Below are 13,801 nucleotides of genomic sequence, written 5' to 3'. Positions count from 1 at the left end.
TGCACCGGCTGTTACATACTGAAATCAAATGTATGCTTTTATTTTAAAACAGTAAGACTAAGAGCAGTTTACTTCTCAAAACAGAGGGGCGCAGGATCGAACTCGTGACCTTTTGATTTCCAAGCAGGGGCTGAGTCTATCGAGCCACGGAGGCAGTTACAATAAAGTGGTGTCAATGTCACATGTTTAGGCGGCTTTTTGTTTCTGCAGTTATATTTTTGAATAAAAGCGCAATTGTGTTATTCTTGTGAAAATGTTTCTTTGCTATTTGGACTTCAGGCTTCATACATTATATAGTTTATGCCTACATTTTGTCATCTACTACTAGAATATAAAAAAACGTTTCTGTTTTAACAATGTGTTGACACAGATTACTGTAGAAACGGAACAGACATGAAATGCGTGTGTTCCAAACAACGATCTATTATTTCCACTCTAAAACTCCACTTCACTCCCAGATACTCAATCAAGGCATGAGCTGAGAGAAGTTCGTGCACGTTCTAAATTGGTGGGGGGATGGAATAGCCGGCTGCTCCTAGCTTCTCTTTATCAGCACATTTAGAAGACAAAGGGCGCTGGCGGAGAGGTGTGAAGGGATTTAAGAAGCAGTTTAAGGTGGGACGGAATTACGAGTTTTTTCGTAGGCTCTGGTAATTCTAGTGTTAAGAAGCTTCTGGTAACTTAACACCTCTGTTTTGTCTCCATTGTTTTTGTTTTGGCACAACCAAGAAGCAGTGTGACCAATACACAGGATTGAAGAGTTGTCGTGGACTATAAACTTTCAACTTCCCGGCAGTGTTCAGAAGCTATTAAGATGGCAAATAGAATGTTAAGTTTGTATAGCACGATGTGTGGAGTACAAGTCCAAGGAGGTTTTGCTCAAGCGTTCTAATGCACTGGTGAGGCCTCATCTGGAGTACTGTGTGCAGTTTTGGTCTGTAGGCTACAAAAAGGACATAGCAGAGCTAGAAAAGGTCCAGAGAAGAGTGACAAGGCTCATTTCAGGGTAAAGGGGATGGATTATGAAGAAAAATGAAAAGAGCTGAGCCTTTTCAGCTTAAGCAAGTGAAGATTAAGATGTGACATGATTGAAGTGTTTAACATTAAGACGGGAATTAGTATACTGGATCGAGACCGTTTTAAAGTGAGTTAGAAAACACTGGGACAAAGTTGTGTCAATTTCACACAGACATTAGGAAGTTTTTCTTTACGCAGAGAACCATAGACGCTTGGAATAAACTAGCAAGTAGCGTGATAGACGGTAAGACTTTACTGATAAAATTAGACTTGGTTTTGTTTTTTTTTTTTCAGAATTAAGTGTGTAGAACTGGTGAGTTTTGTTGGGCTGAATGGCCTTTTCTGATCTAGATGTAGTCTTAGCCAAAAATGGAAGGCTGTTAATTAGTGAAATTATCTGTTGGTATAATCTCTGATGCAGTAGATAAGTTGATAATGTCTACTATTCGAGTACATCAATCAAGCATACAAGTCTTGATTGAGTAGGGTATTAGGCATGGGGTTAAGGTGGTGTGTGTGGTGTTTTTATTTAAAAAAAAAAAAAAAGTCGCAAAAAGTGTTGGCCAAAACTAGTGTACTAAAATGTTTGCTCAGGGCTGCTTATAGCCCTACATTTTACAGATAATAAAGGTTTAGTTGTGGTGTTGGGATGTCCAAGCTGTTAATGGATGGGGATGACCTTTCTTTAGGAAACCGTTGTTAATTTTTTTTTCCTAAGTATCAGATGAAGATATTGAAACCTTTAACGATTGCAAGAGTTTATGAATAGTTGGTAAAAAAAAAAAAAGTGGAATTCACTCACCATTATTAAAGTTGGAGAAATGCCTAATTTTAACTATGGAAATTGCTTGCCTGTACGAATCCATGTGTTCTTTATAAATTTCTGAATTTGCAGAAAGACCTGTTCTTTTTACAGATATATTCTAATTGCCTGCTGTGCACTGTCATAGCGCACAGTTCAGGAGTGGTTCAAGGTAATGAGTGAGGCGATTTCTTGTGTATCCATTGTAAGTCTAAGTCAAGAATGCAGAAAGTACAAAGTGAAAGGAGTGTAATGTACCATGATACTGTTCAGCATTGGTCTCAAACTCTGGTCCTAGAGGGCTGCATGTTTTCATTCCAACCCGTTTCTTAATTGGTGACCTGTTTTTGCTGCCTAAGTTCTTTTGAATTCATTTTGATTGACTTGATCTTGAAGACTCAGACCCCTTAATTGTTTTTCCTTAATTAGCAGCCAAACAGTGAGATACAAAATGAGCCAACACTTGACCATCAAACTTTGTCCATCATACAGTATCTGAACATAAAGAAAGATGAAGATGTCAGGAATGCTAATCCTTCTGAGGCCCACAAAACCTTTTAACAGAGCTCTTAGAAAAGAGAATGCACCGTTTTGGAAATGTATTCTATTGCACAATTAGAGCAGCAACAAACCATAGAATTAAAGAATGGGTGTAATTATCAACAAGAATTAGTTCCTAATTAAGCAACTGGTAGGAGTCAAATTGGTTGGAGTTTGAGGCCTTGACGTACTTGCTCTTCAGTTTGCTCACTCCACATTTCATTTTTGTTTAGATGCCTTTTAAGGAAAGAAATTAAACAATTCAGAGCAACAAATCCTAAAAAAGTCAATTAAATGAAAGGAAAAGGAGTCAATTAGCAGCAAAAACTCGCCACCAATTAAGAAAAGGATTAGAGTGAAAACCTGCAGCCTCTGGGACCCTCTAGAACTGGAGTTTGAGAGCACTGATGTAGAGGATATAAGCTGTCAGGTAGTGTTAAATGAATAATCAAGATTATTTTACTGCAGTGCTTTTTAATGAACTACACCTTATGAAAATGAAGGTGTAGAAAAGCAGACTGTTGTCTTTTGCTATAAAATTAAATAGGTATGCAGTATAAAAGAAAATGTTATCCAGATTTCAGACCTACTTAATTGGTCCTACCTCTTCATCTTGTCGGTAAACAAATGCCCTTAAAGTGCTTGCTTTAGCACTGGAAAGGTAAATGTCACCTAATAAGTAAATGGACCACACAACCTTTATTGTGTATCTCAGTATTCACCTTAAATAGTGGTTGGTGTGCTGAATTTAAATGAAGCCTCCCATTTAGCAGTTTGAAACTCCTCTATGTTGCTTGTATTTTGTTTGGAGTTAATGTTTTAAAGCTAAGTTTGCACAATAGAATGGGCAGGTAGAGTGGAGCTCTATCAGCCTGCGCTTTTTATAAAGCAACAAGCAAAATGCTGAGGAGTGGCAATTGGGGATGAAAGCAGGGTGCTAACACGCATTTCAGTTTGGATAGTGAAAATATTGCAAGCTTGGCTGTGTGCAGGGCAATAAATTTGTCGTTCCAGAGCTGAATGAACACTGTGGGTTACCAATATATTGATGCTCCAGCAGGCTGTCATAACTTTAAAACAGGATGCCCTTTCCTTAAAAGGAAGGAGCAAGGACTGAATCGATGGTGTTTCCCATGGGCCGTAACAATGGAAGGTTGTAAATAGTTACTGGTTACATTATTATTTCTTTCCCTTATGAATTAACTTGTTCACAAGAGAGATTTTAATGTTAAGTCTGGATATAAGACATGAACGATCAGATGCTGAGAAAACTAAAGTAAAATGCAAAGTCTGCAAAAATAAGTGTCAATGCATGCAGTTTATTTCCGCACTTAAAACAAGCCGCAATATAGAAATGGTCCTTGCAAGTGTTGGGTAAAGTTAAAGCCTGTCCACAACTAACAACTCTTTGCACAAGGTACACTTCCAATCCTATATTTCATTAGACAGTAGAATTATATTCGGTGCAGGGCATGCCTTGTTTGGGGTTGGGTGCAAAATAGTTGTCACACCTTACAACAGTGGTTTAAGGTATGTTTGGGAGGAGAACAATTTAATGGGCAGTCGATGAGGTATCGCAGCGCACATGGCCAAAGTGACTCTTCTATAGGTGGATACTCTAGGGACTTGCAGTTACAGTAGAATGAAAAAGCTGGGTAGTTTGCTCTGCAAGCAAAACTGTTTGAATAAAACCAAAAATCATCTGTTTTATAGCAAAAATTGTATCATAAGTATAGGAAAGCTCCCTGTTATCAAAGTGAATTCAAATGTAAAAGCAAATTACACAGTAAGGTTTAATTTTGCATCTTTTCTTACTGACGGCAAAAGAACATGTTTTTGTATTTATGGGAAGAATACAATTGACATTCTTCCTTTTTTTTTTTTTTTTTGCTCATAATTAGTTAAGTGATCTCTATGTTAAAATCTTTAGAATGTTAATCATCCCATAAATTTGTATTTTTTTTTTTTGCCCAGCCCAACCTACTGTTCCCAGTGCGCGCTATATACAGTATATATATTAATTTTTTTTTTTAATTTTAAAATCACCCATTGAAAAGCATTAGTGAATTTGCAGACTCATCTGTCTTAAAATAGGGAAACATTCTTTGTGACTTCAGTTCCAAATTATTTTACTATTTAAATATTACATCGTGAGCGGTTATTTCAAGTTATATTTATTTTTTCTTTTACTCGTTCCACAGCCGCTCCTGACGGCAAAACAGTGAAACACCTGCAGTTGTGTGCACTGAAGCAAGTACACCTCACTGCAGGACACTGGATGGGGCTGGGTCAGATGTGGGCTGGGTTGGATGACTATTACCATTTAAGAAAGGTATGATGTTGAAAGTGTATATATTCAATTGGCTAAAACTGATATTCTTCATTCACTGAGGTAGTAATGATATTGTTTTTGTCGGCCGTACAAGGTAAGTACCGTTTCTTACTGTAACAGAATGACGTGGTAGGACTTGCTATATGCTAACAGTCTGGCTTCTGTCTGAGCTTATAGTAGCTGTGTGACGTCTTGCACAAAACTTGATCACATCAGCTCACTTCTGCTGCTTCTAGAAATTGAAAGCAGGTAAGTTACAGATGTTCATATTCGTAAAAATAAAGTGACTTGTATAGAAATGTATTAAAGATGGCTCATACACTCTGTGCTAGTGTGAATAAACATGTACTCAGTATTTCCATCACAGTAAAAAGTAACATTTGCATTATTTAAAGGTTCTCTTTATACGAATTGTATTGTCAAAGCACTACAGTCACAATGATCCACTATTCCAGCTTTGGAACCAGCCAATAATTTTTAGCTTGAGGCTTCAACTGAACTTTTTAGGATGTTAGGTATAATTCGTTGGGAGTGGTTTCTTCAAACTCAAAATTTCCCTTGTAGTCTGGTTCATTTAGGTAGATGTGAATGCCAAATGCATTCTAGTGTGAACTATACCAGCAGGAACAAGACCGTTTAGCAAGAAAAGGTAGTCTTGGTGCAGCACCAAGTGAACACCGGAGTGGTTTGTGTAAGGTAATTAATGTGATCTGACCTGGTCCAGATCAACTACAGGAAATGCTATGCATTTTTGGAAGCCTTTCTGCTAGTAATTAGGCAATCTCAGCCTAAAAGTAAATACCCCGATACATTCAAGCTTGGATAGAACACCTCACAAGAGCATCATTCCTAGCACCTAATTTAGACTTGGAGTCTCTGTCTCTCTCATGATCAGTTAAACTTTACCACATTTAGAACTAATGAATAAAATAACATCATGTGATTGGGTAATTCAAACCCTCATTTAGAGTTGGCGAGAAACAAATAACTGTGTGACTGACAAGCCCCCAGATCCACAGTTGTGCATACATATACTTCAAACACGTTTTGGGCACTGGAGACATTAACTTTGATATCATGTAGTAAATACTAATGGAACATTCTAAAGTAAATGGTACATATTTACAGGCATCAAGACAGTAGATGCAATTTGAGATGAAATAAAAATGGGTGACACATAGTAGGCTTCTGGAGAGTGAATAGACATTGTGCAGTAAGAGAGGTTGGTCCAGCCGCAGAGCTCCTCAGCTCTTCTGTCCAGTTGCCATGCTGGATTGCTGGTTTTTATAACTTGTCTTGCTTGACTTGAGTCAGATAACCATTCCCCAACCCTTATCTTAACCAGTATGTATCCAGGTTTTATTACTGATGTATAATAGAACAGAAAAACCTCCTCATTGGGCGAAACTCATGGAGATCCACAGCTAGAGTCTATTGGAAATTAAATTCACCTCATACATCTGTCTAAATGAAACTAAAGTATGTCTCTGCCCTCCCCAGACCTAGCCGTCTTCTCTACAGTTGAATCTAATAAATACTCGTTTGATTTTTTTCATCCATCCTCCATCACTTAATTGGTGTTGGTGTTAATAAAGCTATTTGAATCGCATGATATTGTAAAGTGGTATTAACATTTTGTGTACACTGACTGTACATGTAAGTAATTACATTTTATCACTTTTAATTTTGAGTATAACTCAATGTAACAAAATTACTGTCACAACTGTGATAACACTCTTTGAAGTGACCAGAACATTTTAAAATACTCTAGCTTTCAACCAGCCGACCCAGTCTCTAAATGCACTTGAATGTTGTGTCATGTACATTTTCATTGCTGGGCCAAAAAATGCCACCAATTTAATGGTTAAATTGTGAAAGGACAACCTCTCTTTCCAATCAAAACATGAAGCTTTGATAAGTGAGATGTTTAGATCATCTTAGTTGCTTTGGGCACTGTGGGCAGTACTTATCTTTTTTTTATATTTTTTATTATTAAAGAGAAAAAAAAGAAGCTCAACTTAGTGTAGACTAAACTTCAGAATTGTCTGGTCAAGCTCACCATGTAAATTAGGTGATGGAAAACAAACTTTGGTACTTTTTGGAACGGTATAAAAGTCTTTGGCTAGTATTTCTATTGTGCATGGCACAGTCGTTTCTGCTAAATATGCCTGCATACTACGAAATGTTGTTAAACGCAGTCGGACCAGGAAATTGCCAAGTTGTCTGTTCAGGGAATAAGCCGGTCTCTCTAAATTCCTATGATGATTCATACACAGAATCATGGAAAATTTTAGTTTTGGGAGGCAATTGTTGAGTCTAGCAGCATTGAAGTCTGTTTTTCTTTGTAACTTTTAAATAAAATAGTTGTCAGTTTAATATTAAAATTGGCCAATGATGATCTAGTTAAACTGTTTTTGGATCAATGTTTTGTTTAAATGAATGACAGCAAAAAGTATGCCTTATGTAAAAATACCATGTATTAGTAAGTAAGTTTAAACCAACTTAAGACTTGGATGCATTTTGGCAAAAAAGTTTTAAACTACACCAAACACTTTATGTAATTTTAAATTCAAAGTGGCAAAATTGAAACTCAAATTGGAATTAACCAAAGTAGCTGAAAGGATGGTTTCAGGCTCCTGCATATTCAGTTATTAAATTGACAGTTAAATTAATAATTTCTCTTTATTGTGAAAGGCACCTTGTTAGGCATGTTTTTCTGTCTAAACTAGGTCCTTAATAGGTACTGCAGTCATTTTAACCTACACTATAAAGAAAGTCTACCTCTGTTGGATAATACTGTCTTGTGCTATTCTGTGACATTTTGTGGGTTATTTTTGTTTTGTACCTTTTAAGTTTCATTCACTGTTGTCATTTTTACCATAATGTTTAAAATGCATCTTTATATTTCAGCACTGTGAAATTTGGTACTTGCAGCTTCTTTAGTGCTTTTGGTTTAAAAAGTACTGTACATTTTTTTTTTTTTTCCTGTTTCTATAAATCCCTTCTTTCGTAAACCGTTTACTCCTTTAAACGTGTGCATTTCTGTCTTGAAAGCAAAGTTAGAATTATTGTGTATATTATTGGTACTGCCTAAAAGTGATTGTTGAAGTGTATAATGAGCAAAATTAAACGGATTGTGAAAGCATTTGTTTTTATAGTAGATAGTTTTCTTATTTTAATGTTTCAGTGCCTGGCTGCTGATTTGATTTTAAAGGATAACTTTGAGCCACAGTGAAGAGCAATTAAATGCCCTTTGCTTTTGAGCAAATGCAACAAAGGAAAGGAGGTGTAGTGTTTTACTCCCACTTGAGTTTAAAGCAGCCCTAGAGTTTTTAAAAGGAATTTCACAGATTCCACACTTTAAGGGTAAGTCCTGTTCTTTTCAGTCTGTTATTTTCCACAATCCTGGTATAAATTTGTCCTAGGAAACTTAAGCAGAGCATTTTATAAATAAATTAAAAAAAAAAATCCATTATTGTTTTAAAATGGGTTTGAGACATCAGTTAAAATGTGATATAACTATTCAGATGCATCAGTTTTCAAGTCAAGATTTAGTTTAGATCCATGTCTTGAGATTGTGTTCATTTTGTAAAACCGCATATTGCGCTGTTTTGCTCTCCAATGCAACATTTCACAATAATGAACCTATAAAGACAGTATGTGCAAAACCCTACAAATTTAATTTGCTTTCTGAGTTAACATCAAACATTGATCCAATGCTGGCTCTCCTTTTTATTTGTCTGTTAAATGCATTATTGACCCATTGAGAGTCCAGACTGGGTCTTTGAAGAGCTTGTATTAGCTGTTTAGGCAGTTTAGGATGTCAACGCTCTGAAGCTGAGATGTCCCCTCTACTTGAAATCACTATCAACTGAGACGGTACTTAATTTTTCAAGGTTTCAGCTTCTAGAACATGTGTAGGTAGTTTGTTTCAGATTCCCTCTAGGGATGCTCTGATCAAGATTTATTTTTTTTAAGGTCGATGCCAATCCCCATTTCATGTTACTTGATGAGCTGATACTGATTCAGATTTTTTTCTTTCATCCCTTTAAAAAACATTTTACGCTAATCTTCAGTATAACCGGACAAATAGAAATTTTATGTCCTATGTTAAAATATATTTATATAATTAAAACTATAAACCACAGGTGTTAATTTAATATGAATAGCACACTGCACACAAGCATCTCTTTCAGTTTCACTGTTGCTTTCAGTTTCACTGCCTGAAGACATTCACCTTGTCATCTCTGCAGAGAGGCGTTTGAGGCATCATTATAAAGCTAGGAGGTGGTGTATCTATACCATTGCCTGGGTAACTCTCTGGCCTGACACTTACGCAAGACACACTGACAGTGGTATAGGCAACACTCAGCACTTACGCTGTTCGCAGTTATACAGCCTGAGTAATCCTCGGTTTTAATCGAAATGCGTCTATACCTTTGCCCGAGTGACACTTGGGACTATCGCTTTTAGCAGTTTTTACAGCCTAAATGTCGCTCAGGTCAGGTCAATGCACACCTTAAGATGTTCAAAAAATTATCCATAGTACATGTGGCATAAAAGAAAAAGCTCCTCATAATTACAAGCTGTCATATTGTTTATTTTTTTTAATGTACCAATCTGAAATGAAGCTTAATTAAAACCAGTAATTCTTATCATTTCTAACAAATAAATTCTCACAAAACCATTTAATTGATATTTGCTGCTTTAATGTAAATGTACATGCACTTACATATGTTAATCATTTTAAATCATTAATTGCGCCACAGCTTTTTGCTATTAAAATATACATTTACTGTGTTTTTACAGGTTTGGCTTTTTCTTCAGTGCATCAGCTAGACATTTGTAATTCTTAAGGTGTAGTTATAAAATATGAATTACCATTTTAATTATTTAGTATGTCTTTCTTGCTAAAACATGTGCTGTGTGACACACAGCACAAAATAAACAGTACAATTTTTTAAACAAAAAGCCTATTGTTTACTAAGCAGCAATTTCAAATTCATCTTTCTTTTCTTTTTCCAATTAAGTGTAGGATGCTGCATTTTAAACAAGCACACGGTCCAAACTCGAGTGGTGTCCATTATAATTTAAAGGACAAAATAAAGGTCTGAATTCCTTAAAGTAGTTTTTCTTGCCATTTTTCTAGTTGCATTGGATGATTTTTCCAATTTTTTCTTCTAGTTTTACTCCTTTCTTTAAGGTAAAGGTTAATATACCTATCACCTCTTATTCTCAGATAAAACAAGCTTCCACTTGCTGCACGTTAAGCCAGCATGTTTTTTCTTTTGCAGCGTAAACTACCATAAATCCTTGTGTAAAGGAGCACTACTTCTAAATTACAATGGAGCTTAGAAAAGCAGGGTCCAAGAGGATCATTTTTTGTGATCTACCTTAATTCTCATCGATAGTCTTAACTAAAAAAAAAAAAAATTTTGATTGGTGGCCAGTCCATTGGAGCACCCTAATTCCCTCAACTCTTTGCATAAAGAAGTGCTTCCCGACTTCAATCCTAAATGCACTTCACCTTAATTTCCACTGGTCTTGTTGAGTATGTGATTCACTGTTTAACTGAAAGAATTTTATTGAGCATTCTGAATGTTTGTATTGGGTCCCCATGCAGTCTCCACTGCTCGAGACCACACAGGTTTAATTCTCTGAATGTTATCAGATTGCTTCCTCTTCACCACACAACATCAAATGCTGCTATATCTGTCTTGTAGTGTGGTGATAAGAATAGCACACCATACTACACGTACGGTCGATCTAGTGCATTATATTATCAGAGCATAATGTCCTTTTATATTCAGCGTTTTTTTTTTTTTTATTAAATTAACACATTTTTTGCCTTTTTGATAGCTTTTGCATATTGCTTACATGATAAAATGTGTTGCTATAAACCGCTAAATCCTTTTTAGAAGTTATTTCCTGTAGCAGTTCAACACTTCGCACTTTTCTATATAAACATTTCCAAGTGCTTGTCCATGGGTTATTTTGAATTGTTTTTGCTGCCGCCTTAGTGTCTGCCATTCCTTCCATTTTAGTATCTACGAATTTCACAAGTTTTAACTATATTCGTATCTATGTCATTAATAAAAATCAGAAAAATCAACAGTCCCTGGATAGGCCCCTGAGGAACTTCACCGATTACATCATTCCTTGTTTAGCATTATCCTTATTTGCACATTCTTTTGACAGTTAACCAACTTAAGGTCTAGTTTTGTACAATACCTCTTTTGCCAACAGCTTCTCTAAATATAGATATAGGTTTTTTTAAATACTAACTTCCCGTGGAGAATTGTTTACTAATTCATTCCATGATTGTGAAAAATCTTACTTGAAAAATACTAAACTAATAATCTGAAGATTTCACTGCATTAGTCAAATGGTAAGATATCCGCTTTTAACACTACAACCGCCACTACTAATTTTTCAGTAGCATAACTACGAAGGCTACACCAAAGGGCACCCAAGTCCTTTTCTCACTAATTGATTTTCATATTAACATCCTTAACATGTGCCTGCTGCCCTGCTCCCTAATGATAACCTAATATATATTGACCGAACATAAATTTTCCTGACAAACCGTATATATTTTTCACTTAAATGTTAGCATGTTTTCAATTTAAAAAAAAAACAAAAAAACTCCAGGTTGGTGCATTTGCAGAGCAAAAAACTGCTTTATTTTTCAATGTAAAGCAAGACATTTCGGCTAGGCACATAAAATATTACATGAAATAGAAACGTTTTTCATGATGTCACTTTACAGGTTTCATGTTATTATTTTCACTGTTATACTTGGAGCAAGAATGATCAAATGGGGTGTTTCTGACATAAGCTGCTTTTTCAAAGTTGTTCTCTGAATTGACATATAACCATTTCAGTATTTGATCATAAAATAACACTTCAGTCCACTGAAAGCATGAAATCTTAAGCTATATTTTTCTCTATAGAGTGCTAGTAAGTTCATTACTTGCATGTTTCACAGGTAATGTAGATAAATGCAAGGGAGCATAATGTGAATATTCTACTTATTCCATTACTGTTGCGTCAGCATTTATGTAGTCGGAGCATCTCGTGTATCAAAATTAGGTGCACGAGAAACGACTCCAGGATGCTGAGCATAATACGCTTGTCCAGTGTCTGTATTCTTTTGCTCATTTTAACTTTTCTTTTACTTTGCTGGTTTTATTACTTAACTCTGCCTGTGAGGCCAGCATCGCAGAATAGTCTTTTTTTTTTTTTTCTGTTGTAGATGACACTGGCATTTGTCATGTATTTAAAGTAGTCAAATGAGGACCAATAAGCATTTGTTTCTCAGACTAAAGATTCTGATCTCTTCTGCTGTTGTGTGTCTGCAGTGCAGTGCTAATGGATTTATAATTTTTTTTCTAATAACCAATGAGCATGTAAACATGACTAACTACAAGCTAAGGTGAGATTACCTTTAGGACATTGAAGGAATTGCTGCTGAAGATATGTTTTTTTTCAGCCATATGGAATAATAATTAAAAATCTGTCATTTCAAATAGTAACTGCCATTATAAATGCTAGTAATGTCTTGATTATTTAATTGATTTAATGGAATCCTGATAAGGTATGAATTCCTATTAAAGCATGACAGTTTCTCAATGACTATAAACATTTAAACAGTATACTTGGCATTAGCTGCCTAAAGTTCGATTCTGGACGTGTGGAATTTGACTTTGACTGCATATAAGGGCATTAGCATTCATCAGGAATAACTGCTCATCAGTGGTTGTGTCCCTTACAAAGTATGATGCACTTCTTAACAATATATGCCAAATGTCTGATATTGCAATAAAGCAGTTAGTATATGAAATCCACACCCAGCATCACTTTTATGTGGGGAAATATACATCACTTGCATTGTTTTCACAAATATGGCCCACTTGACAATGTTTGCAAGTACAGGAATAAACAGTTGGGTTTTCTTTGCTTGTGTACACATTTGCCATCAAGTATCTGACTTAATACATGTGATTGTGTGTAACTTGATACATGCACCAGCAATTTTCAGTATAGCTGTAATCAAATTTCCCCCACCACCTAAAAGGCACCTTGTGTACGTTGCATCTTCCCTTCTTCACATAGAAAGCCCTACGTTTATTCTTGGGTTTACCTTATCTATGTATTTTCTGAGTGAGCGAGTACTGTCTTCACTCGCAGCTCAATTGCTCTGTCCACTATGTGCCCCTTGGCCAGTTCTCACTTATCCACTTCACATTCATGTTGACTGCAAGCTTTCTTTTCCACAATGTGTAAAGAATCATTACAATGCCATTTTGTGCAAGTTTATAGTTTACTGCCTAAATGAAAGAAAATAATTTGCCATCAGGTGTGCTATATTCATATCTAGGAAACAGTGTTTAGTAATGTTAATGGCTGCAAGAGCGGATGTGTAGAGGTAAAAAAGGATATGCAAATGCCATCAAGTACAAGCCAGAGGTGGGGGGAGAGTGATTCACACCTCAGTACTGGTGTTCAGTGATGATGCTTGTGGAAGTAATGAATTTTTCATATGGGGTTTTTTTTGGGGGGGGGTGGAGAGAGAGAGAGAAACATCAATCATGTTTTCTGAATAGAATTTCAGAGTTTGATACAACAGCAGCATCTAAAGTGCACCAATATAAGAAAAGTCTTGGAAGGACCAGAAGCGTGACCTGCACACAAATGAAATTTGTGTTAGCCATGGCGCTTCCAGCGTCAAGTAGATAAATGACACGTGTCTTTCACTCCATTATAATAGAGGTATGGTTTGGGATATGTTGCTTTGTCCTGGTGCCCTCTGTGAAAGGTACTACATAAGAGTCAAGCTTTCAAGAGAGTGCATCACATTCCTATAAAGTAGTCCTTTGTCTTGTCAAGTTTGTACTGTTTGTGAATGATTAATTTATGTAGTTATGACCATTCAAATAACCTGCTTGACTTTTTTCTTTCGTCAAAGTACTTTTAATTATTTGCTATTACTCAATACATACTCTTCCTTTATTCCTAGTGCTGATCTAGTCTCCTGTCTTCGGTTTATAGGATTTTGAAGAAATGTCTTCTAATGACTTTGCACTGTTTAACTTTCATGTTAAATTTCT

General features: G+C 35.9%; 1 protein-coding gene across 2 annotated transcripts in view; it reads left to right on the top strand.

The window, feature by feature from the left end:
• The window catches only part of tra2b (transformer 2 beta homolog), a 35,381-nt gene that overhangs the window by 8,839 nt on the left and 12,741 nt on the right, over positions 1–13,801 (top strand). Inside the window, exon 1 of one of the 2 annotated variants that reach the window (XM_039756347.1) lies at positions 4,571–4,691. The exons of the other annotated variant lie outside the window; for it this stretch is intronic. Coding sequence (XP_039612281.1) covers positions 4,638–4,691 — 54 coding nt within the window. The 5' untranslated portion in view covers positions 4,571–4,637. Of the gene's footprint in view, positions 1–4,570; positions 4,692–13,801 lie in introns of those variants that run through there. 2 annotated transcript variants of the gene reach the window in all.

This window comes from Polypterus senegalus, chromosome 6 (assembly GCF_016835505.1).
Source record: "Polypterus senegalus isolate Bchr_013 chromosome 6, ASM1683550v1, whole genome shotgun sequence".
Classification (NCBI taxonomy): domain Eukaryota; kingdom Metazoa; phylum Chordata; class Cladistia; order Polypteriformes; family Polypteridae; genus Polypterus; species Polypterus senegalus.
Note: the sequence above shows the minus strand (reverse complement) of the source record. Positions and strands in the feature narration are given on the sequence as shown.